This window comes from Macrosteles quadrilineatus, unplaced genomic scaffold, assembly GCF_028750875.1.
Source record: "Macrosteles quadrilineatus isolate MER2022 unplaced genomic scaffold, UCM_ALF_1.0 Scaffold_1__1_contigs__length_201487025, whole genome shotgun sequence".
NCBI lineage: Eukaryota > Metazoa > Arthropoda > Insecta > Hemiptera > Cicadellidae > Macrosteles > Macrosteles quadrilineatus.
The window spans coordinates 154,566,330-154,593,588 of NW_026542594.1; the positions used below are offsets into that span (position 1 = coordinate 154,566,330).

The 27,259-nt window shown below is 34.2% G+C and overlaps 1 protein-coding gene across 1 annotated transcript; it reads left to right on the forward strand.

Annotated features, from left to right (window-relative positions):
* Window positions 1-3,962: 3,962 nt before the first annotated feature.
* LOC128987897 (60S ribosomal protein L4) lies at window positions 3,963-24,152 on the forward strand. Its single transcript, XM_054408984.1, has 8 exons — window positions 3,963-4,082; window positions 12,703-12,880; window positions 13,760-14,005; window positions 15,021-15,145; window positions 17,244-17,342; window positions 21,413-21,684; window positions 22,247-22,406; window positions 23,924-24,152. Exons 1-8 carry the CDS (start codon window positions 4,080-4,082, stop codon window positions 24,098-24,100), a joined length of 1,260 nt encoding a protein of 419 aa, XP_054264959.1. The 5' UTR covers window positions 3,963-4,079; the 3' UTR covers window positions 24,101-24,152.
* The last annotated feature ends 3,107 nt before the right edge of the window (window positions 24,153-27,259 follow it).

Below are 27,259 nucleotides of genomic sequence, written 5' to 3' on the forward strand. Positions count from 1 at the left end.
AATGTATTACGATAGGAATAGAAGAGACTTAATCTTACACCCAGGAGACCAAGTTCTCATATGGTACCCTAAAAATTTGAGGGAAAATCAAACCAAATTTTCTTACCGCTACAAAGGTCCTTATACTGTATTAAAACAAGTTACACCAGTCTCTTATCTAGTGGAAATCTTAAAAAATGGAAAACTTGTCAAAGAAGTAATTCATGTCTCCCGAATGAAAGTTTTTCAAACAAGACTTGTAAAATAAAAATATTTAGTTACGTTAGGTCAATAGATACTATGTTTATTTTATAAGATAATTTTGGTAACATACAATTATTCATAAATATATTTCACAAGTTAGCTATTTAACTGATTTTGATTTATTGCTACACAAAATAATTAACCACAATATATATATGATTCATATGCTTTGACCTTACCTAGTATTCACTTAGGTTTAGTTAGTCATACGTAAGCAATGTGTATTCTAAGAAACAATTAGTACGTCTATTCCCGAAGCACACGCACTCCCGCAAACTCGTGTAAATATTATGTAAATAATGTGTAGCTACACAAAACTCAAGTGTTAAGTCGACTTTTAATACAAAGATATCGCGTGGCCACGCAGACACACACAGACAATCGTAATCAAGTTTAACATTGTGACTGTATTCTTAGTTCTTATAACAAGCAACTTACTTACATACGTGGACACTTAGTGAGTTAACTAGTGCGCGTAAGAAGAATGATAATTAGTGACATTCAGTGACATACAAGTTGGTTTGTACAGCACAAGGACAAACTCCACTCAACGAGAAGTAATTAAGGATTGATCACCCTTAATTATTCACTCAAAAAATTTTCTTTACAACTCTCTAGATTATTAAGGAAAGAAAGGACTTTCACGCAAGAATTCATAAATAATTAAAATAAAACATTTATGTTCAAAACTCTTATAACAAAGTGTCGTCGTAAAGTAATTGTGTACCAAATACCATTTTGAACATAGTATCTATGTGTCTAACAACATCAAAAATCATCCAAGTGTCATATTTTAAGTTCCATGTAACATAAATTTCAAACAACTAAATATTTATTACAATAAGTAGATAAATAGTGTTAGTAGGGAAAGCATATGAATCAATTAAAATTGTATGTTACCAAGTACCAACATTTGTGAATAAAACTGTTACAACATGTAATAATTCCACTGTTAAGTAAGTTTCAGCAGTTAAAGAGTCCCTGAAGCCAACACCAAGTACAAGGTCACCGCAACACGACATGACTTCATCGCCATCGCATAGTCAGCACTCGCCGTCCATTCAACCCCGACGCCGTGATGCTGCCCATTTCACCGTCCCAGCTGTGCTCGCCGCTATCCTTCTCATATGGCAACCTACTCTATCAGCTGGCGCGGAAATTCCAACGCATGTCGTGACCGGAATAATTTAATGAAGTCTCATAAATCCATATCATTCTGTTGCGCCACTAAAATAACCCAATCGATCCCTAAATCTCATCAAACATTTCATTAGTCTGGATAATAATATTAACAATCTTGCTCATTATTTCAGCATATTTCATCCACATACTCAATATTAAAATAAATCTATTCACAAAACCTCAAACCCCTCAAAAAGACTATTAATATAATAAAGTGTTACCCAGAATAAATCATTTATAATCTCAACATAAAAAAATAATTAATAATAAAAAAATATCTTAACAAACAGCTAATATTTAAATAGTTCAAAATTAATGAAACAATCAATTAACTTAAGGAGACTCGATGGGGCGAAAGAAGACGTGAGCGACTATGAGCTATACACCACCAGCTCATTCTACCGCGTCGCTGGAAGGGTCGCGAAACAAGCAAATGCGCCGATCCTCAAGATCGCGTCGTGTCGCAGGAAGGGGGGAAGAAGAGTCGGAACGCACATCAAGATATCCGTTCGATTCCCACCTTCGCGATTGATGTTTCCGTGTATCTCCTTAAGTTGTCCTTTTTCTTTTTTATTGTCAACCGGTGGTAGGTTGACGTTTTAACCAGGGGGGTGTAAGAAAGGGGATTAACCCCGTACCCACGGTGCTCATCTATGCAGACACTCTGTTCACATTACACTTAGTCGACCAGTTGGTGTGAACAGAGTTGAACAGTAGCATGAGCATCGATTTACAAATTCCTTTCCCAGCTGATGTGAGCTAGGCGATGACCGGTAGGGCTGACTTCCAAGAAACACCGTTAACCTATAAGCCACACACCCTATCGGTAATCAGCCAATGAGAAGGGCTAATGATGAAGATGGAGGGGTCAAGACTCTTGGAGCTGGAGGATCTGAAGGAAAACATCGAGGAGATCACCACGGGCCACCGGAGAAAGAAGATCGGGAGTTTGGGAGTGCGTGTATCGGTGTGTGTGCTTCTGGGACAATAGACAGTATGTAGAAAGAATAAAATATCTAACTAACACTTTGTCAAACATAAAAGTCATATAATTTGTCAGTAACTAATTCTTTTATATTTTCAATTGATTTTCTTTTCTTGTAAATTTAACGTTGTAAATTAATTTATCTTATTATTGTTGATTTTTGCCTTTACTTAGTTTTCTTTTTCTGTTGTAACTTTTTGTTACTTTTGTTGTTTTTCTAAATTTAAATTTTTGTTCATTACACGTTGAGTAACACCCTTAAGCAGTCTTATGTCTCATTAACCTAACACCTCTTCACTAAGCTAAGCGAGTGTAACATTTAGGAAACTTAAACTTAAAGTGAGGCATGGGACTCGCAATATATATATATATACATATATAAAAATTTGAACGAATGGTGTTTTTGGCCTCTGGGGACATTAAAATGAAAAAGTAAATCGGTCCCGGGCCTAAGTCTTACCATGAGACCTACGGTAATAGCTACTTCCCTATAGGGAAATTCGCTAAAACGTGGGGTGCATGCAATAGATAATTTACAATTACCTTAACCTATTGAACTAATGTATTATTATCAATTGCATGCACCCCACGTTTTTCGTTTTAAATCTTACAAGTATTTCTACTCTCCACCATATTTAAAAATTATTTTCTACTTTTTAGTGCGTTTAAAAACGTTTTGTTTTTAAAAAGTTTTTTATTTATACTTTTTAGTTTTTAATGTGTGCGGATGTTAAATCTGAAGCATCTATATCAGATTAAGACAGAGGCATGTGGGAAATCTAACGATTATTTGAGTTTCTTTTCATATAATTATGTATTAGATTGAATGTGGCCTACCTATACTAACTATAAACATAGACTAACCTCTACCTCTTAACCTCTCGTCTTCGAATTGTCAAATTTAAGTATTTACAGCTGACTTAAATTAATTGATATATTTAAATTCTTTCAAAATGTAAACATGGAAAATTTGGAAGCCCATGGGGCGTAGCCCAAGGGAAGTATGAAAATTAAATGATATAATATTGCATTGTCATCCATTTGTGAGCTATGTTTCAAATTTCAAGCTCATCGGGAACTTCGTTTAAAATTGATATCAAAATTTGTAGGAAAGCGAGCTAAACAAAAAAACAATCCCATGGGGCGTAGCCCAAGGGAAATATGAAAATTAAATTATATAATATTGCATTGTCATCTATTAGCGAGCTATGTTTCAAGTTTCAAGTCTCTAGCTCATCGGGAAGCATCAAAATTTGCAAGATAATAAAAAAAATTTGCGAGTTAATAAAAACAAGCCCATGGGGCGTAGCCCAAGGGAAATATGAAAATTAAATGATATAATATTGCATTGTCTTCCATTTGTGAGCTATGTTTCAAGTCTCTAGCTCATCGGGAAGTTAGTATAAAATTGATTGCAAAGTTTGTACCGGACAAGAAAGCGAGCTAATAAAAACGTTTAAAAAAATACAGTATTGTAACTTTTATACATACACCGGATATCAAATGTAAACTTTATATTTTACCTTCGATGCTGCCCTTTCTTCTTCTACATCTCATTCTCTTATTTCTACTTCCTTTCTTAATTCCACCTACCTATCTGTCGGTGAGGGTTAGTTTTTAAGGAGTGAGTAATTCCATTGAAAATTTATCGGACTTCAATAATTTGAAGATGGTAAGTAATTTGCGATATTTTTTCAGTCCTCTTCAGTATAAGATTTGCGTAATAGAACGTTATTTATATTTAAGCCTGTTTATTTTGTTATCTGGTAATCGGCTTAACTGCATTCCATGTAACACGTGGATTAGTTTGCGTTTCTTGAACGAGTTTTTGGGTTAAAGGCTTACATTCTGCCTTACTAGTAATTCTTAAATTACTCCATATCCTCTAAGATCGTCCTGTTAGGCCTATTTGTGACCCTTTATAATTGAAACACACGGACACTCGCCAGATTAAAATCCAGAACTAGGCCTAGCCTCTTTAGTCTAATCTCTTTCTGAAATTCTTTACCAACTTATACTGGACTAGATTTAGCCTCACTATTAATGATTTTGTTTCAATTTAGGCATAATTTGTTTATTTATTTGGCTAACTTAGGCCTTAAGCCGCATTTACACCCAAGCTTACATAGGTACAAAAGCTTACAATGAAGTTAGGCCTAGGTGTAGGTAAAAGTTAACAACTAAATGCAAAACTCTTTACAAAGAATTGGCTACCGTCCGGTGTCTCACCCAGGGAGCAGTTCTCCAGTTTTCCACAAGTTGCTTGTGCGAAGCGTGTAGCAACTAAGGTTAGGTAGGCCTAGTCTTCCACTGTTTGTTGTAAACCTGTTTCGATCTCAACCGACTCTCGGTAAAACTGAGTTTTTACTACTTATGTTATTTTGACTTTTTTTTACTTTATTTACCTAAATTAGACTATTTTGAGCACTTTTTACATTTAACACTTTTGGGGGAAACGCCGTTTTCACCCTCAAAATCGCGTTTAAAGTTTGCTAAAATTGATAGCGGGACGAGGTTAACCCTTTTAACCCCAGCTACTTTTTTAATAGAGTAGCCAAGATGCCCAAGGGAAAATATATGCGGAACGCTGAATTTTACTTAAAATGCTATAACTTTTTTATTTATTACTGTAATTGAATAATTTTTTTTTAAATTTGATTCCCAAAAATTCCTCTACTTAATATATGTAACAACAAACAAAACATAATTTTAAAAAATAAAAAAAATTAGTCAGTTTACTAATTTTTATTTATTTTTGTTTTTATTTTTTGAAAGTAGACCAAGATAACACAAAATAAAAGTCTTCCCATCACCACAATATTGTTGTCATCTGATAGTAAATTTATTTCTCTACATAGAAAATAAATATTATCAACATACCTTGGAAAATAATGAAGAACAATTCGTTCAAAGAAAATGCTGCACTTCCGCGGCTTTCCAACAAATATCACAAAATGTTCTCTATCAATGACATATTGCAAACAAGACATCTTTACTCCCAAAAATTGTTTTCACTGTCACTACACACACTATTTATGCACTTACACTATTTTATACACTTATAAAAGTTCAATATTTACTATATACAACAATAAAAAAAATAAAAAAGTTATCATTTGTGTTGATTGAAACAGACGGCATGCACGCCTTTTTTACATCTTATGCAGACTGTCCTGCTTTTTTTCCTAGTGCCACCAGCTGCTGTGCTTACTTTGCTGCAAACACTACAATTCCTTTCTTTTCTATCTGGTAAATATTCCATTCCAAAATGGTTCTGCATACCATCATCGCCACCAGCGCCAGCCATATTGGGCGGTCGAGCTTTGCTGTTCAACCATTCACGAGCCAACTCCTCAACAATTTCAATAGTGAACTGCAGTCTTGTAAGCTGTTTTCCAGTACAATTTTCTTTGTATATAATGTAGGCATTTAGTACCATCCTGGCAAATATATTGAAAACTACCTTTTTCCAATATTTTACCGTTCTTCTCTCATCCAGGTAGCAATACAGCATCTGATCTGATGAGTCAACGCCTCCCATGTACATATTATAGGTGTTGATAAGTTCTGGTTTTGTTTTTATAACATTTTCATTGCCTCTTCTCTTCACTTTTTCGACAGATTTTGCAGTTCCCTTAGTTGACAACAAAATCACTGGTTTTTTCTGGCTCTTCTTTTCACGGTAGGATAAAAATAAATTAGGCCCATTTCGCACATACTTCTTTTCCCCTACATCTAGGTTTTCTTTGATTTCTTCTGGAATCCCTTTTCTGTTTCTTCGCACTGTGCCAGTCAAGAAGGTACATTTACTGTACAGATATTCAGCTAACGGTAGACTCACAAAAAAATTATCCAGGAATATGTGGTAACCTTTATTCAAATACTGACAAATCAAAAGTAAATTTTTCACAACTTTGTAAGCCAGACCATGTTCTTTTTTTCCATCATTACTTTTAGAACCTTTATAACAATCAAAGGCTAAGCAGTACTTTGTCACAGAATCACATAACATCCACAATTTTATCCCCCATTTATGGTGGTGTTTGTTGGGTAAGTACTGTAGGATTTTTGAATGACTTTTTGTGCCTACAAGGCTTTCATCTACAGAAAGTTCACGATGCGGTGTGTAGTAGGTTCGAAATACACGATTTGCATGCTCCATTACTGGTAAAAATTTACCACAGGGATTGTAATTTGGTTCGTTAGGCTTCGGAAGAGTTCTATTATCGGCAACATGGAAGAACTGCAAAAGGCTTTCAAAGCGGTTCCGGCTAAACATTTCACAGAACCAAGGGGTTGCTTGAGACGTACATGTGGACCATAACTCCTTATTGTTGGTTTTCTGATAATGCCCATGTTCAAAATAACTGCTATATGAACCCTTTCATTTCGGTCAGATTTACTGGCTTCTGAGGCGACATGTTGGCTAGTGAATTTATGTACTGATTTGCGTACTGATTTGTCCGCAGCACAAATGTGCTCAGCAGTCCAACAGTGAAAAATAAATTGAAATATTCAATAGGCTTGGCGTCTGAATTTGGTACATGTTTTGGACCAGGGATCTCATTGTACGTAAAGTTGTGGTCGTAACCAGGATCGTTATCGTCATCAACCTGAGTCCATTTTATCACATTTTCAGTGGGCTCAGGCTCTAGAGGATTCTCATTTGGGGGAATTCCATTTTCTATGAGTTGTTCTGGTATGTTGTGATCAAATAGGCCTTGTATGACATCATTTATAATGCGATCAACATTTTCTAGGCCTAGGCCTACATCATTTGTTACACTAGGTATAGGCCTCTGACTTTCAATCTGGGGAGGTTCGATATTGTTTGAATTATTGACTAAATTATTGTCAGCTGATGGGCCTATGGATTCCGAAAGATTTTCATTTGGCCCTGATAAACCTTGACCTAGGCCTTCATGACCAAGAACTGTATTTTCATTTGAGGCCTGTTCCTCGTCAACATTTGTATCATTTACATTTTGAGACTGTAAAACCTCATCTATAACTATATTTTTGTTGTGTTCAACAACTGAGGTCAGTTTCATAAACCTAGGCCTGCCTAGAGTCTTGCCCTTTGATGTTGATTGGACTTCGTCTTCTGAAGATTCTTCAGACATAACTGTGGATGGATCGTCCACAGTAAAGTCTGGATCTTCATCCGTATCATCCCCAAAAATATCCTCACTATCACTGTGAGTTTCATTTTCGGAAGAACTTGATTCATTATCAGAATCGGAACTTTCAATATTGTCAACAAAAGAATCACTCAACTCATCATCGTTTACTTCGACGTTTTCCACCCCACGAAGATTCCTGAGCAGCGAATTTTCACTAACAGGAGATTTCTCTCTTTTTCTTTTGTTCATTTTCAAAAGATTAACACTAAATTTCGCGAAATGAAACACGAAATAAAGTTGGAAACATTCACTGAGGTTACGCGATACAGACGACAACGTAAACAAACAGATAAACAGAACCTAGCGCCGGCCGGCAATACGACAGCTGACGACAGCCAATAGCGACAGTACACAGAGTAGGCCTACGAAAATCTTGTGAAACCACGACAAACTACACTTCTATGTGTAGTCCAATTCGTCGAAAGGCGTTACCCCGAATTCGAAGGCGTTTGGATTGCTAGGTGGTCAGTAAATGATGAAATAACAGACGTCCGATATATCGGACGTCGGGGATTTTCGCAAAACACCTTACGTCCGCTATATCGGACGCTGGGGTTAAAAGGGTTAACAAGCCATTTTTTGACATTTCATTTCTGGTCTGGTCAGCAGAAGGACGAGTCCAAGAGCTTAGAGGAGGGGAGTATGGTACAGTTTCTTAATTGAGCTAAGCCAATGATTAAAGATATCGATTGGAAATATTGATTAATATTATCTATTATTAACTTTTTTAATTATAAAATAAAACTGTCATAACTTAACATGACTAACCACACTCGCTGATTATGAACAAATCGAATTAATGTTTACTAATCTAATCAATAGTTTGATCGATATTAGCGTAGTATTGTTGCTTCCTTCCACCATGTGTTGCGGTATTAGTGTGATATTATGGGAGTATTGTTGGAGAAAGTTGTTTACCTTTTAGTTGTGAGCATTTTTGAAATAGTAATTTGAAGTGTTTTTCTCAGGATTTTAATTTTACAAAAACAGTCTGCAGGAAACATTAAACTAACAACTCGATACATTATAACCTAAACTTTACCTTCCTAATCTAACCTAACTTCAAAACACTTAATGCAGTCACCAATTCACATACAGCACGACCTACCACCCTGACATGCCTAAATAAGAACTACATGTAATTAGTCCACCAGTCCATCTCTATATCTCCATAATGTGACGAAATTTCTATTATAGAGAACATCTTCTTTGGTGAGCCAGGCGGGTACAGTTTCTTAACTGGGCTTTGCTAATATCGATTGAAACTATCGATTCGATTAGTAAACCTTTATGCGATTTTTTCACCATCAGCAAGTATGGTTGGTTAGGTTAGGTTATGATAGTTTAATTTTATAATAGATATATTTAAAAATATTGATTATTAATCAATATTTTCAATTCGATAGTTTCATTTGGTTAGGTTAGGTTAGGTTAAGCTATAATTAATTTGACGGAACTGTTCTTAACTAGGCCTAACCTAACCTAACCAAACATGCTGTATGGTTTCATTAATTATAGTCTTACAAGATAAAAAGGCATGTGTTGAAGACAGGTCGGGTTTTCTGACGATTCGTGACTACATTAAGTTCTTTAAAGCATTTTCAAATCGTTTCCTTTTTGTCTAACCAACTAGGCCTACTCCAGATATAAATAACAATGTGGTGTAACACGAAATAAACAACCCGATTACCTATAACCCACACTTTACTTTCCAAATCTAACCTTACTTTAAAACACTTAATTTAAGCCAGGAATCCTCATAAATAACGACCTGCTCAAATAAGATCATTGGTCAATTATGTGTTTCATTAGCTTTATAAGTTAACTGTTGTTTTTTCGTTGACATTTCATTTGTACTTACATTACTGTACCCTTACCGTGGAGTGGATGTAGTAGAGTTAGAATAGATCGAGGTTATAATACCTGCGAGGTATTATCGGATTAAATATCGATTTGGATGTTGTTCGATATATCGCTTATTAAATCGTTATTTCTAATCAGCTGGTAACAATTTTAGAGCCCGAGAGTAAGTATTCACCGGCATATCCCTCCGCTCCTTGTTCCTTGCCATAGCGTTAGAGAAAGTAGTTCCGTATATTTTCTCAATTTTCAGTGATTCCAGCTTCTTAAAAAAATGTTTTTAAGGTATTTTACCATTTATAAGGATCGTGGAAATGTTTTGGGAAGGTTAAAAACAGTCCAGATTAAAAAATAGACCACTCAAGGCTGCTAATATTTATTTTGTTCTTTTGGAACACAATCTATGAACGTAATTTTAATTTACCTACCACCATAATGGCCATATATGGCCTTATTGTGATAATTTTTGGCAAACTTTAAACGCGATTTTGAGGGTGAAAACGGCGTTTCCCCCAAAAGTGTTAAATGTAAAAAGTGCTCAAAATAGTCTAATTTAGGTAAATAAAGTAAAAAAAAGTCAAAATAACATAAGTAGTAAAAACTCAGTTTTACCCCGACTCTCTGCTGGAAACCAGAACTTAGGGAAGTCTTGTCACTCCACTAGTGGACAACAGAAAAAGTTGTAGCAGGCCTATTATGTAGAAAAATAATAAATTTACATATATTGATAATTTAGCCTACGGTACCCTAGCAGTGGCCAATGATCGCGGGACGATCGTTTGCCGTTGATGCTTAGAATGGCCACGATCGTAAGGCGATGGTATGGGCCAAAATTATTTTAACGGTAAAAAAACAGTTATAATCAACTCAGATGAGAACAATATGTACCCTAGGCTACACCATTCGAAAGATCACATTCTGAACTTTCATTTTATTACATAAACAAACCCTGTAAGTTAGCAGGTATAAACAATGTCATGACGATTAGTGAATTGAATTTTTGGCGCGGCACGACTTTTGCAGCCGACACTTGGGAACTGGCAAAACACGACTTGTTTGGCATTACCCTGCTCGGGTAATTTTCGTCTTGGGATGTTTTGGTGGTACCACTGGATAGCCATTAATTTTATCTTCATCGTGGTAGTGATATTTAGAACGAAATGATTGGACAACCGGTACGATTCGAAATGCATAACAAATGGCCAACAGCCGCTAAACGATCTTACGGAAAATACAAATTACATACAGTGGGCCTATAAGTTATTATTACTAGTCATATAATATGTCATTTTGAAGAGGAAGAAATGTAGCTTGTATTAGTGGCAGCCCTGTGCTCAGGGTTATTTTTGTTTTCTCTCAGGAAGACAACAAAAGTGTGTCACTAGGCCTACTGTCAAGGTCTCATTCACAAAGTGCCTTGTGTTTGCCATTGCATGTTGTTGCCAGCGAGTTTTCGCTCTCGTTCTATCCGCGATTTATTACTAAATTCATTATTATTTCGTATTGTTTGATAAATGTGTGTGTGTGTGTATTATAACAGTAGGTAACTTACTGAATCGTGTGAAATTGTGTGTTTGTATAAGGTTGTATTTTTCTTTCAGTTTTATTTTGCGATTGTCCGTTGATTATATTAGGCCTATAGTATAGATTATGCCCCTAACATGTAAAAACAAAAATTTTTACCCAACGTGTTATACATTTTTATGTAGGTAATTGAATACACTACAAGATGATTAAGTTATGTTGGTTTGATATAAAAACATTTGGTACTAAAGTTTCATACTAAATACTTAGGTAGGCCTACTATGAATTTTTTTTTACAAAATCGCTAGCAATATATAACAACATTATTTTATTTAGGCCTATAAAAAAAAAATATTTTTACCATAAACTTTTGGCTATCAATTTTTTGGATTCCTTACTTCACTAGCTTTACAAACATGTAGGGGCTTATTATATATCATTATTAGTGTAGGCTAAACATATAAACTCAAACTAACACTAGGTAGGGTTTTCAATTTTGTCGGTTCTCCGTTTGAATATTTTGTTGTAGGCTATATTTCGCCCCAAAAACCTAAAAAAAAATATTTTCCTATCATGTTATATATATATTTCTAGATGTAGTCCTAGGGAATTAGATTTTCTACAAAATGAAGGCCTAATAATGAATTTCCCATAAAAATTCTGTAAGAAAAACTTTTACCAAGGCTGCTTTTGAAATATAAAAAAAAAATTCTAAATACAATGGATTTTTTCACTTAACTGAAAAAATTCACTAGCTAAATCATTATTTATCACTATTTCTAGATCCTCCTGTTCTTTTCGGCCAAAAATAATACAAGGTTGGCTAGGTTTACTTGTATGGTTGAGTTTTTACGAAGTTTCAAATAAAGGTCTGCAAAATCGCCAAAATGGGTTGGCCATTCCCCACTTCTAACATTGGCCACTGCTAGGGTTATTAATGATGTGATTAACCTAATCAAAACTTAGTTTATGTATCGTTGTTGTATTAGGCCTAGGCCTACTGTATTTTAAAAACTGCATCAACAAATCAATTTTTTTTTCAAGCTTGTTTTACAAAGCTTTTTAGATCAAAGCTCCTGTGTAAACAATGGCTTGTCAATACTAAATTTACAAAAAAAAAATTGATTCAACGTTACCAGTCTATCAGTTTGAGTTTAGACTTATCTCTTATCAAAACTAATTGGGGCGGGACACCCGGACCACCAAACTTTTCTGATAAGTTAAAAATGCAGTACAGTAACTTATCATAAAAAAAAACGCTTTTCCTGGCTGTAAATGGTCACCTGTGCTCTGTAATATTCTTGATTATCTACTAACTTATAATGAAAAAAACCCATCTCCCATGATTTTCTTTAGTACAAAACCACTTTAGAGAACTAATTGATTGCTGTTAATGAATGAACACTCAGCCATTTGGCTTTAGCAGTTATTCTAAACTTCCTACTTCCATACAAAATTTGCTGATACGATTTTACATTCATAAAAAATTCCGGGTCTTAAAACTTAGGCCAGTGTATAAATTAAAGTTATCAATAAATACTTTTCAATGTATCTTAAGTTAAGCCTAATAAGCGCAGGCCCATATTTTCATGTAACTAAGGTTCATTTCAATACCAACGAACAAAATAATTTTTTGCTTTCGTATTTTTTAAATATTTGTGTTCATATTCATAAACAATTTTTCAAATATTGCAATTAGATATTAAGAAGTCGTATATTTTCCAGTCCTTGACGGCAACACGCCCCCTAGTGAGCGTGTACAGTGACAAGAATGAGTCAACTGGTACAACTATAGCTCTCCCAGCTGTTTTCAAGGCACCCATCCGCCCTGACGTTGTGAACTTTGTTCACATGAATATTTCCAAGAACAGCAGGCAACCTTATGCTGTCAACAAGGATGCTGGTAAGAATTTTATTTGGATTGTAATCTTCAAGTTACATGATCATCTGGTTTTGTTTCATAAAAAGCTGTTAAAAAGAATAACATTAGGATTTAGCCTAACTTATTATTCTGTAACATTTCTTCTTTGTAGCCTACCTACCGTTCTGGATTACCACAATTAGCCTATTCCTTCAATTTTGTATTTAGCCTATTTGTCATCTATTAAGGCCTATTTAATTGCATTTTAATGTTTAAATATTTGAATAATTTGTTACATGCCTAAGAATCTTGTCTTTAAAAAACTGAGTGGCAGATGACAATAAATGATGATTAAGATTTATGGCTTTTATAGTGTTCAGAATAGTTATTTGTGTAACTAGCAAGTGGCATGAAAGAAACTTTCCACACTCACCTGCAGCTTGTGCGTAAACATTTCTCACATGTGCCGCAAAGGCACTTTGCATTTTCGTTACACATTATATTTTTCCTATAGTTACTATAAAGCATTAAATAATAGTCTTTCAAACACTAAACAATACAATTTAGGTTACTGTACATAGGTTAAATCCAAGCGTTGAACAAAAATATAATGCTTATACAAAACATGTTAAATGTTGTTGCTATAGTGCAAGGAAGCCTGCTTTGTCAGGTAATTGTAGGGAAAAATATATTTAATTTAAAAATCAAGAGAGGTAGGGTATTGGTATTGTAAACTTAGTCTTTAACAGTTGATTCCTTGGTTTTCAAAGCCTGTTTTTGGTAGAACTGTTATTTTTAATTTTAACATAAAGTGATTTGAAAGTCAACTGGTCTTAAAAAACTTCTTCAAATTAACATGGCAGACTAATTAATGATGGCTAATTTTACTAGTTAGTAAATAATTTAGATATATTTGTTTAGGTCATCAGACTAGTGCAGAGTCCTGGGGAACTGGACGAGCTGTTGCCCGTATCCCTCGTGTAAGGGGAGGAGGTACCCACCGTTCTGGACAGGGAGCCTTTGGAAACATGTGTCGTGGTGGTAGGATGTTTGCTCCCACCAAGACCTGGCGTCGTTGGCACCGTAAGGTCAATGTCAACCAAAAGCGTTACGCCATGGTGTCCGCCATCGCCGCCACTGGTGTGCCTGCTTTGGTCATGTCTAAAGGTAATGTCAATGTACACAGTATTAACAAGCTTTTGCTGAAATGTTTCTAATTTTGTCCATGAGTTGACCTGCAAGTGCATTTTAGCGAATTTCCCATATAGTGAATATTTGTCTATGTCAGAGTTTTCTCTTGTTTTTGCCTCAGTCTCAGTCTGTACTAAAAGAGCAGTTGCAGGAAACATGAGTAAGAGCATGCAAATTATTTTTATGGTAATGGTTTTTCAATTAAAAGTTTATGCTCTCTTTTGTAAATAAACTGAACTTTAAATATAAGCCTATCCAATGGTCTTCTTCTTTAATGCTTTTGCTTGTGATGTACCGGTACAGTAGAACCTCTTTAATCTGAACCCCCGAACACCTAAATCCGAACGTCCACTAATCCGAACACCTCATTGCTGCACTCCATATACACAGTACAGTAGTTTTATATTGTATGTATTTAATGTACAGTCCTGTTTATTCACTATGTTTACTACCGTATTAAATAAATACTGTATTTTACTTTATAAAGCATTTTTTAACTTTTCCCGTAACAATTACGATCCATTTTAGCTATTTTAATTTAATATTTAATATTTTATTTCCAAAAAATACAAATTTACAACACATACAATTCCAAGCCACAAAAGCCAATATGGCTTGTCTGCAGCAATTATTCTAATTTTGTTATTTCACAGTGCTTTTTTCTTATTCAATCAGTCTTTGTTATTCAATCAGTCTTTTGTTTCCCTTGTTTTTCTTTAAGAATTCAATAATATACCAAACCAATCATAGAATTTAAAGTAGTCAGATTTTAACAATTATTAATAAACAATGAAAAAAGTAACAGTAGTAAACGGATTTAAAACTATTAAAAAAGTAATTGTTATGTAAAGACACCAATATGTTCTGTAATCCGAACTATTCAATAGTCCGAACTACCCCCGGTCCCAATTAGTTCGGATTAAAGAGGTTTTACTGTATTGATTTACTCAAGTTTTGTAAAAAGTTAAATTAAGTTTTTCTTTTCTGATAGGCCACATGGTGCAAGAGGTCCCTGAAATGCCTCTGGTTGTCAGTGACAAGATTCAGGAGTACAACAAGACCAAGCAAGCATTCATCTTCCTTCACAGGATTAAGGCTTGGAATGACATCCAGAAGGTAAACATTAAGTCAATCTTTAGTTCCATTTTGCATATTATTAGGGATGTGGTTTTACCAATTAATAGTAAAGTAAGTAAAAAAATAAGTGTTTATGCTTTGGCCAGACAATGGCTTGAAATACAATAAGCCTTAGATTGTATGACCGAAACCAGAAACCAGCAGCGATAAAGTCAGATAACACTGCAAATAATAACAAAAAACTTGTTAGCACAAACATGTCGAGGCCTTTCTTTCATTAAAACCAATAACACTCTCATACAAAACAAAATAAACATTTTCTATACCAAAATTAAAGATGAAGCGATACTTGTCCTCAATTATTAATGTATGAAAGGGAAGGCAACAGAAAGATTTGCAAGTAATAAGAGTCAACAAACTCTTTGCAGTACCTTACTACAATCAGAAGTAAGCCTAGCTGTTAAATGCAGGTGTTTTGATTTAAGACAGGTGCAAATCTTCAAGATGTTGACAGGAGATATCGATTAGGTATTGAATCAAATCACAGTTCAAGCAATGGATGGACTGACAGCACATTTCTGTTTCATTATTATATGTATGGTGTTCATGATGACTGATGTATTTGCTATCTGCATTTCTGTGATGTGTACCACATCTACCACCAATTATTGTTTCTGATGACACCATTTCATTTTAGTTCAATCATAGACTAACCAACACAAGTAGACTTCTCATCCCATTGTAAATTTTGAAGCACGTTTTTCGTGTCTAGTTCATGTACGGTGACACTGCCGCGCTAGTGTTGTCGAAATTTTGTTTCTATTATTTTAGGGTTAATTTCTTGATTTTTGCTTTACTGTTTGGTTATATAACTAGGGGACAAGTTATTGTTTATGATTAGATCGTAGGCTATTATTTGGTTAAACGAGGTTTTAAATGTCTGTAATGACGGGAAACAAATTTTAAACAAAACACGACCTCTACATAAACCGTACAGAACTAACAATAAAATTTTCTTTAGCTGTTTGATAAGGATGAGAAATCTAAACGCTGGGCTATAAGAAAATACTAGGTTGACAACGACATAATTTGCTTCAAAATGCTAGAATAATAGACTTACCGTGTCAATTTTAATTGGGTCAAAATCATTTACAATTTTTTTTTTATTCACTCAAAATCACTTGATAAATCGTTCTTCACTGATAGAACATTTTTGTTTCAATGTTATGTACAAAATGGTGTTTATGATGACTGATGTATTTGCTATCTGCATTTCTTTGATGATAACCACATCTACCACCAATCATCATTTCTGATGACACCATTGTATTTTAATTAAATTGACACTCCTATATTTTACTTAAACATTTAGCTACAACAAAATACTCAGTTGACAACCACTTAATCTTCTTAGAATACTAGAATAATAGACATAGCCCTACTGGATATTTCTTACCAAGATATTATTGAGCCAATCATATTGCAATTGAGTGAAATCAAATCGAAATGCCATCTTGACATTGGATCAAAATGACTTTTAGCACATTTTTTTTCAATGTTATGCACAAAATGGTGTTTATGATGACTGATGTATTTGCTATCTGCATTTATGTGATGATAACCACATCTACCACCAATTATTGTTTCTGATGACACCATTTTATCTTAGTTAAATTTTGAGCTACTGTGCAACAAAATACTAAGTTGACAACCACATATATTGTTCAAGAATTCTGAGGAAAATATTCTTTAACATTTTTTATGAAGAAAAAGTTATCGAGCTAATTGCATTTGGATGAAATTAAATAAAAATGTCATCATACAATGGCATTTACTCAAAATAACATTTTATCAATGGTTCTTCATCGTAAGCAAATATTTGTTTTGATTTTCAATATTTTATGGTGTTTATGATGACTGATGTATTTGCTATCTGCATTTATGTGATGACAATCACATCTACCACCAATTATTGTTTCTGATGACACCATTTTATATTGTTTATTCCTGACAATTGACTTAATTATTGAAAACCTGACACCATTCTGTAAGTAAGGCCTATAATATAATATAATATTAGATAAAAATAATAAATATTAAAAAAATGTAGTTCTCATATGTATGCATTATTCCACAGGTGTACAAGTCACGAAGGTTCCGTGCTGGTAAGGGTAAGATGAGGAACAGGAGGAGGATTCAGCGTCGTGGACCTCTAATCATCTATGGCAAAGATCAAGTAAGGAATATTTCCAAGTAAAGTTCAACTCAATCATACATGGTTGTGGTTTTAGGTAACCTTATTTTTCTTTACAAAATCATGGACACATCTAATCCTCTTAACCCACACTTCCTTCATTAGGTAGGCGTCGCAAAACATCATAGGATCAACAAATTATAATTTCCATGTCTAACCTTTATATGGTTGATTGATTAAAATTATTTATATGAACACACAAGAGCAACAATGATCTTTCTTAGCTATGTGCATTGATAGAATGCTAATTTAAGCCTACCTTCCTTGAGTCTTGGGTTTTTCACTAAGACTTATCAATCAATTTTGTTTTAATCAATCAAAATTGAAGGGGTAATGAATGAGAAAGCAGATGGTTTATTACATAAACTATGTATACCGTCCAAATTTGGTACCAAAGGCCTATGGGTTGATTCCAAATGTCGACCAATCTTGAAACCAGAACTACGAACCAATCACTAAAAGTCAGTTCTGATTGTATTGATTCTAGAGCTAAGTTATTTGTTATATGAGCTTAGTAAATATCTAAAACTAGGTGAAACCCGTCGAAATCGACGGTTACTTTCAATGCTTACACTACTTCATCTAACTGCGATAAATTGAGCGAAATTATACATATTTTGAGCATTTATCATTGATTAATAAGTGTAAAAACAATAATGATATTAATTGCGTTAGTTACCAAATATGGTTGATTATTCAATGAATAAAATATTTCCCATACTGTACATCATCGAAGTTGTTAGTATGCTATCTGGTATCTCTTCCTTTGGAAGAACCTTTAAATAGTATTAAAATCGTATTTGTGGATCTTTTGTAGTCAAACACTTCCGTTATTTCATCAGTGTAATGCAAATTAATCTATGGTTTTATTTTAAAAAATCTGCCTTTTGGAAAGACACGTTCTAACTTCAAAGGGAGGTATATCCGTTACAGTGTAAGTTTGATTTTTCCTTCGTCACGTCGCGTCAGTTCATATCGTACTTCTGTGCCAATTAATAACCCTCTAGCACAGTTTTGAGAAATTGGTTGTGGTGTTACTGTTAAAGCTGGAATTCCTTGACATAGGGGATGTCAGTTAGTTGTCTCAGCCTTATCAGTTACATAAAGTTGTCCATATAATCTCTCTACAGAATGTTAGGTGTAGTGGAATATACTTGAAGTGAAGTTGGCTTTTATTCTTGAACTGTTAGGGGCCTCCTCATTTATATGGTCGTGCAGCTTCATTGGCAACAAATAATGCGAATGACATAGTGAGAGCACAATAACAATAAAATTCTTCTGCAGATGAATTTTCTGTTGGAGAAATATAAGCCGATTTATAAATGTCACAATGCGAGTTTGAGCATTTTGTAACTATATTGTATGGGTAAGTCACATGGAGTTTTTAGGTTGTTGCTCATTGCACTTTAAGAATATGTATTTTAGAGATAAATTAAATGGTTTTTGTTGCTGAGTAGCGCTAGTAAACATGCACAACTATTTTCGTTAGTATAATAACATTCAAAGGCTCTCTATGAGTTCAAATTCTTATTTGTATAAATATCTATATTATGTCTTCACTAAGCTTAATGAATACTTCGAAGTAACCTCTCTGAAAAGTCTGCAGTATATTGCAGTTTTCCAGATTAATGACTTTCTAAATCATGCACATATTTCTACATAAATATTGAAAAATGTTTTATCCAGGTGCTGTAAACCACTATTAATTTAACAAAATATGGACACGGCTCAAATGGACACCGTGCCCTTCTGCATTTGTATTATTTTGTATTGTATTATGATGATCTGTCTAGAATAATATGATAAAATATAGGGAAAAGGTGTGAAAAAGGCAGACACCAACCCGTAAAATAGATATAAGATAGTTCAATAAGAAACAATTGTAGGAGTTATTGTGATAAAAGGATTTTCTACTGATTCCGTAATGGAACTTTATATTGCAACACAAATGATACAGAGGAAAATCAATTTTAAAATCATAAAATAACATTGCAAATACTTCTTTTGGACAATTCAGTGACTCCCAATGCTCCCAAATGTGTGTTGTTTGAAACACAATTTTAAAATTTAACAGCTGTTTTATTAAAAAGTATTATCCACATGACCAAAATGTAAACAAATCTGTGGGTGGATCTTTAAAGGCTTCTGGCGCAGAGCCCTAAGCGAATTTACTTCGTTTTTCTTTTGATAACTCATCTACAGACCAAGACCTTTCTTTGGACACCTCTACCAAGTTTCTACGCCCAGCCGTTCTCTCAAATTAGTGGAGACAAAGTTTCCAATGAAAATTTAGATTCCCCCATGTTAATCTTATGGGAGAAAACCCAACTTTGATGGAAGATCCTGACCAAACTAATAAAGATATCAAAAAGATAATAACACTTTGCAAAACTACTGATCAGGGCAATTATTTTGACACTTTAATCATCAAAATCGGTCCAAAAATGAGGGAGGAGTTCTGTTCACAAAAATCGGCTTAGCGTATTATATATATAGAAGATAGATAGTTCCAGTTTTGTGAAAAGTTAAAAAGAAACGCTGTAGGCCTATATTGCATTTATTTATACACTCAAAATGTAATTAGTGATCAACTCATGCCAGAAAATAATGTTATCATTTTTTTAATATCATAAAAACATGCTTACAATACAGTATTTTTATAACAAAAATTCACCGTTTTTTAAGGAAATCGGTTGTAGGCTACCTTAAGCCTACTATTGTAACTTTTGAAACGGAATGTTATGTGAATTTGAGGATCATGTGAATAACAAAAATCGATAAGGAACTTGATCTGTTCCTCCTGGAAAAGATTGTGGACAGAGGGTCACCCAGTTATAGGCCTATATATCTTTGCACATTATGTCCACTTATCAGTGGTGTCACTGTTTAAGTTCCTAATATTGTGCAACATCAAATGGTTATATATTGGTGTACTCTGTCTTCTTGAAAGGATGGCAGGGGGTAGAAATAGCCAACACATTTTTAGAAATAAACTATGATGTGCCACTCTGAACAACTTTCAACGTCAGTCTAGTTCAGCATCATAATTAACCTCACTTTTCAGAATCGGTATTGAGTACAATGAAGCGAAGTATCGAGTATCGGTGATTCTTTGATACCATAGGTATCGAAGACAATTGGAATTGGCCCATCCCTAGTAAATATTTTATAAAAACTTTCTTGGACAATGAGGTTAAATGTAACCAAATTTTAGAGGTATCTATTACCACGGTTAGTCCGCCGCCTTTTTGATCTGCCCTCGGTTAATCAAGGTTCTACTGTACTGTATTATATTGTAAGAATGCAGCTACCAGATCATAAGATGCACATTATGTCCACTTATCAGTGATGTCACTGTTTAAGTTCCTAATCTTGTGCAACATCAAATGGTTATTTACTGGCGTTCTCTGTCCTCTTGAAAGGATGACAGAGGGTAGAAATAGCCAACACATTTCTACACATAGTTTGAAAATTGTTATTTTATTTGTAACATTGATTCGTAAATTCTCTATATCTCTAAAAGGGTTATCCTACTTGCATGATTAAATACTAGTTACTAACATTACCAATATTTCTTTTTAGATAATTTATTGTATAAAGGTACCGTTAGAATACAGCTATCAGATCATAAAATGCACATTATGTCCTCTTATCAGTTAGGCCACTGTTTAAGTTGTTTTTTTTTTTGTTTTTTTTTTTATCTACTAACATGATAAAATACAAGTTCATAATATTACCAACATTAGTTTTAAGATACTGTTTTGTATTGTTAGAATGCAGAAGCTACCAGATCATAAGATGCACATTATGTCCACTTATCAGTGTTGTCACTGTTTAAGTTCCTAATCTTGTGCAACATCAAATGGTTATATACTGGCGTTCTCTGTCCTCTTGAAAAGGCGACAGAGGGTAGAAATAGCCAACACATTTTTTGGACTCATTTTTGGCTACCAGAGTCTGTTAAGTCTCATCAACACTAAAGATGATCCATTTGCGACTGTGTTAAGTCATCCCAGGAATTGCTATTTAGTTCATGATTGCCTTCTGTCTAGGGCTTGACAAAGGCTTTCCGCAACATTCCCGGAGTTGATTTGATCAACGTGTCCCATCTCAATCTGCTGAAGCTAGCTCCTGGTGGTCATGTTGGTCGCTTTGTCATCTGGACACAGTCAGCCTTCCAACAGTTGGATGCTCTGTATGGTGCCTGGCGCAAGAAGAGTTCACTCAAGAAGGGTTACAACCTGCCCATGCCTAAGATGGCCAACACTGATCTGTCCCGTCTGTTGAAGGCTGATGAGATTAAGAAGGTTGTCAGGCCACCCAAGTAAGTTAGAGTTTGTAATTTGTATTTTATTCAGGAATGTAAAAGCTGGAGTTTGAATTTCATTTACTCAAATGCTAGTTTAGCCGTAGGCCCGTAGGTTATTTAATAAAACTTTCCTAAATAATAAGCAAAGTATCTATACGGCACTATATCTAATAAGTAAGTAAGGATTAAAGTTGATGAAAGCACTTTTTAGGTTGAATATCGTAACATTTAACAGTTTGGGGTAGCTATGTTTGTGATATGATTAACACTATGTAGGCCTATGGGTAGTTGGATATAACATGTTGATGCTCTTCATTGTACTGTCTGTTGTACCTAGGTACAAATAATGACATGTTGAATTGGAGGAATACTACACAAACTGGCATAAGATCCTGGCCATACAAAAGCTAGCTTTTTGGTAATTTTAAACCTAGCCTAAGATTGCTGATGAATCTTGGTTGAGAACCTTGCAAATTTATCAATAACTTGGTACAAAAAAACTTAGACAATGATTTGAATCCAAATCACAATTTTAATATGTTCGCTATTCATGTTTGTTTTATACTTTTATCTACAGGAAGACTGTGGAGAGGAGAGTGCGCAAGTTGAACCCTCTTGTAAACACCCGAGCCATGCTCAAGCTGAACCCCTTCGCAGCTGTCATGAAGAGGAAAGCTGTGCTCACTGCTCAGAAGAGGCTGTTCGACCGCGAGGTCAAGCTGGCTGAGAAGCGAGGCGTAAGTTTAAAAAAAAATTTTAGTCATGCCTATATGTGGGGTTTTTTAGTTTTAAATGTTTATTAAAAATATATAATGCTCAAAACAAAAGTTGAGTTTGTCAAAGGACAGTTTTTACTCTGTATTTTATATATATTATAAGTATATTTATTTCTCTATTGACGGGTATTGCCTTATTATTTTGTTGTTTTTCAGTTTATTTAGTTAATAAATAATTTAAATTGTAGAAACAAATTTGTATGGCTGTGTGTATAAATTTTAGGTAATTTTACCCAAACTTGCAATCTGTTTTTATTACAATGATTGCAATAGTAGGACATCAATAACTCGAACCTCGATATCTCGAATTTTTTTATAATCCCCATAAGTTGCAATGTTAAAAGTACCTCTATAAGTCGAAGGTTTTAAATATTTAACTCCAATTAGTCGAATTTTACGGAGATTTTAGATCAGTAATATATAAATTTTAGAATATTTGAATTTTCCCGTTATTGAGCCTCAATAACTGGAAGTTTACCTAAGTTTCGTATGATGTGCATCAGCGTAAGTGTAACGTTGACAGACGACAAAAAAGTATTAAGGCAGTTAACGGGTTTGTGCATCATAACATCCGTTAAGCGTAAGTGTAACATTGACACACACGGCAAAAAAAGAAGAGTGATTAAAGCAGTTAAGACAGGTTAAAGAAAAAAGCTAAAATTGCCAGTGAATTTGGTATTCTGTCTAAAACTTTATCGGCCATTTTGAATAACCTGGGAAAACATGAGGCTGACTTTGATGGATTAATCAATAACAAAAGATGTAATAACGGTGAGTTTAAAAGACAAGTACGATTGTGTTTAAACATGGTTAAAACAGTGTCGAGATAAAAACATTCCTATATCAGGACCGATTTTTCAAGAGAAAAGGCCATTCAGTATACCATTTGTATGCATGATAAATTATTTGATTATGCTTCCACAATCACCCTTCAGTCCAAATAAAATAGCTCAATTTGTGAAGGTTATGAAGGTAAAAGTCAAGTTTTAAAGAACGTGACTTAACATCATTGTCAGAATCCAACACCTCAGTACATATCTTGAACTTGGAATAGCACCTTCATAACTCAAACCTTGCTTACTCAAAAAACTTCATAACAACTCTTAATTTTTATCATATCCCATTCAGATTTGAGATGTAGAGTCCCTACTGTATTTAAAATTTTGATATACTGTTAAAAAATTAGGAAAATTCTGCAGTCAAGATAAATAAATCCGTATCTAGAATACTGTGTTCACAAAATTTAGGCGGTTTGAAGGAAAGCCCCCCCCCCCCATCACTATTTTTTGTCTTCACTTTATAAAGTTCTAGCTGTATGACTTTTTGGCAAACCTCAGCTGTTGAGCTATTGTTTTCAAGGTAGGATCAAAGTGAAGGGATAGATTTCTTCCCGTAAAACCGCCTAAATTTTGTGTGATAAAGTATAGTTTGGATATATTTAATGGACAATTAGCTTATGATTAATTTCCTATTTTTAGATTCCTTTGGACCCCAAGACACAACGGAAGGTCAAGATGTTGGCTCTTCGCAAAGAACAGATCAAGAAGGCTAAGAGCGCCAAGCCTAAGAAAGCAAAAAAGCCTAAAACTGACCAGGCTAAAGCTGCTCCACCAGCAAAGAAGGCAGCCCCTGCTAAGGTAGCCGCAAAGAAGTGAGGAGTTGTTGTTTTAAAGATTTATAAATAATAAAAAAATACAAAAAAGTGTAGTTTTTATTTGTTTATTTGAAAACATAAACTACCTACCTGCTATACTACAGTCAACGTTTTATGGAAATAGCCAAATTGACATTACTAGGAACATTATTCTCACTTAAATTATCATGCAGGATACGTGAACTGTCCTCGAGCCCATCGTGAAGGTCCAAGTACATTTAAATTATTTGTGCGATTTATAGATTGGTATGATTTTGGCTTTGGTATATTTAGCCCAGTAGGAAGTACAGTTAGTAGTAAATTCGAGCAAGGAAACATGAGAATAAATGAATCGTTTTGCAGTTAAAGCTAGAATCACTGAAACTGCCGTTTGAAATATACAGGGCTAAAGTTGTTCTTGTACTGCCTATCAAATAATATGTCATTGATTACATTTTATTTAATCATAGAGTATATAATAAAGGGAAAAAACTTTAAACAATAGAATTATTTTTACTGCACAAATTTTGCAGTCAATAACAAATTTTAAAGAACATTTATATAAACAATGTTTGTCACTTTTCCCTGTTGTAAATTGATGAAAAGGTCTTCCTACTGGAGCCATGGGAGCACGTCACATTATGCTCTCCTGAGTTTACGGGTACAAATTAGTTTTATGATATTCTCTTTAGTTTAATTTAAGCATATGTGTAGCAAAACACAATCACTAAATTTACCTAAATGTAAAAAATACATTGTGAAGTGCAAGTTATACTAATCCAACACATATTAAGCAGTTTGAATTTATAAACAAATACCTCCGTCGTAGCAAACCTGCAGACTAAGCGAATTTCCATTTACCTGGGTTGATTTCTACTAAAATATTCCCAAAAAATTTTCAGATTTATTTCCTTTTTAAATAACATGATTTTAGTGAGTAACCTACTTAGGTTTGCTGCTACGGGGAAGACATTGAGGTGTGTTTTTTTTTTTATATTGATAGATTTATTCTGAAATAAACAAAATGGCCAAATTTGATTAAAATATATCCATAAAAACAAGCGAACTAAACAGTTGATTTATTCTCCATAAGAAAAACATGAACATTTTAAATTTAATTTTTTTTGTTATAATCTCCATAACCGTTAAGCATACAACAACGGTTCAATATACAAAATTTTTTTTTTTTTAAGCTCTACAAAATGATTTGGAGAGAAATTATGAAATTTTGTGTTTTATTATGGTAAAAAACGGGGAAAATCAATTTTTACCCCATAAAACCCCCCATAAACCCCCATTCCCATAGTCCGATTATTCTGGTTCGCAAACTTGTTCGAATAGAAATAGGTGTATAGGTTTGTACCAAATTTCATCAAAATCTGATACTTTTTGCTTAAGTTATCGCGCTAACGGACACACACACACATATATATATATTTGAACTGGTGGTGTTTTTGGCCTCTGGGAACCTCAAAACGAAAAAGAAAATTTATTTATTTTAAACTATTTAAACTATTCTAACTATTTTAAACTATTAAACTATTTTTCAAAATTAGTTTTTATGAACAATTTACTCAACTGATAATTATGCTTTTCATACTAAATCCTTAATATTTTGTGTTTTAGCAAATTTCCCTATAGGTAAGTATATATATATATATATGTGTCCATCGATACTTGAGTAATTTTTGTCCGATTTTGATAAAATTTGGTTTGAAGGTGTAAGGCGGGATAAACTTGAGTGAGTTCGCGAACCAGCATGATCGGACTATGGGAACGGGGGTTTATGGGGGGTTTTATGGGGTAATAATAGGTTTTCCCATTCTTGACCCTAAAAACACAAAATTTCACAATTTCTTTCTAAACCATTTTGTAGAGCTTAAAAAAACAAATAATTTAGTATATTGAAGCGTTATTATGCTCCTAATTGTTACGGATAAAATTCAAAAAAATTGTAATTTTAAAATTCCCATGTTATTCTTATGGAGAATAAGTCAACTGTTGTAGTTTGCTTGTTTATGAACAACCGTAAGACTGAGTGCCAAAACATACCGTTGGCCAACGATCGACAAAAACGTTGGGCCAACGATTTTTGCTAATTGGGCACACCTAAAAATCGACTTTTTTAAGGAACTATCAGTTTTCTGTCATATCATGGGGACGTCCCGCAAAGAGTCAGAAGGAAATCTTAAATAGAAGCATAGGTTGATATGTGCCTACATCAAATTAAAGGAAGGCCTTTTCTAGCAAAATAATGCCGCAAATTTGAACTGAAACGGACAACCTAGTCACAAATGACAGCAGTTAAAATATTCATTGAATTAGCAATGCTACCTCCTCAATCTACACAATTTGACGACATTCAATGAATGAAATATTTTAACATTCTGTTTTGAAAATGACTATACTTAGTAGTCGAAACTAGTAGTAGTAAACAGAAGTTCGACTGAGGAATTGTGGACGTCAAGGTACGTATCCTGTTTATTATTGATTACCAATTCCCGAAGGCTTCGACATGAATATTATTTGTTCTAGGTCTTTTTCTAGTTACCAAGGACAACAATTTTCTTACATCTAACTAAAACACACAGGTTCAAGTACAGGCGTTTTCCAAGTGGCCTAATTAATTCGGCTAGGAAAACGCATTGCCAGACTCAAACATATTATTATTAATAAACCCGCACCCATATTTGGCGGCCAGGAATACTCGAATTCGCAGAAAAATTGTTTGCAAGAAACAAAACTAACTGCTAAAGATTCAGTTGTCCCCCAAAAGAGTAGAAAGAATGCTGCTTTTTTACTTCTTAAATGTTATTTAACACATTTATTCAGCAGACAAGAGTAAAATGAGAACGAGGCGATGATTGATCACACATTGGCGCCACATATTCATGGCGATGATTTATTGCTAACTGCTCCACCAAAATCCATGGTCAAACAATGCAATCGATTTGCAGGTAAGCAACGAAATTAAGTCCAGTCTGGTCAGGAATTCAAAGCAAATAATGTAATAATGTTCTGCCTCAATGTTGGCTCCTCCTGTGCAAATCACTGTACTGAAAGTACTAAAAAGTGAAAGTGCTAAAGAGCAATTTGTTTGAGGACAATCGATAAAACTAGTGGAGACTAAGTTAAAGCCCCTTGGGATCATCTTCAATGACTGCCTCAGGGCATCACCCTC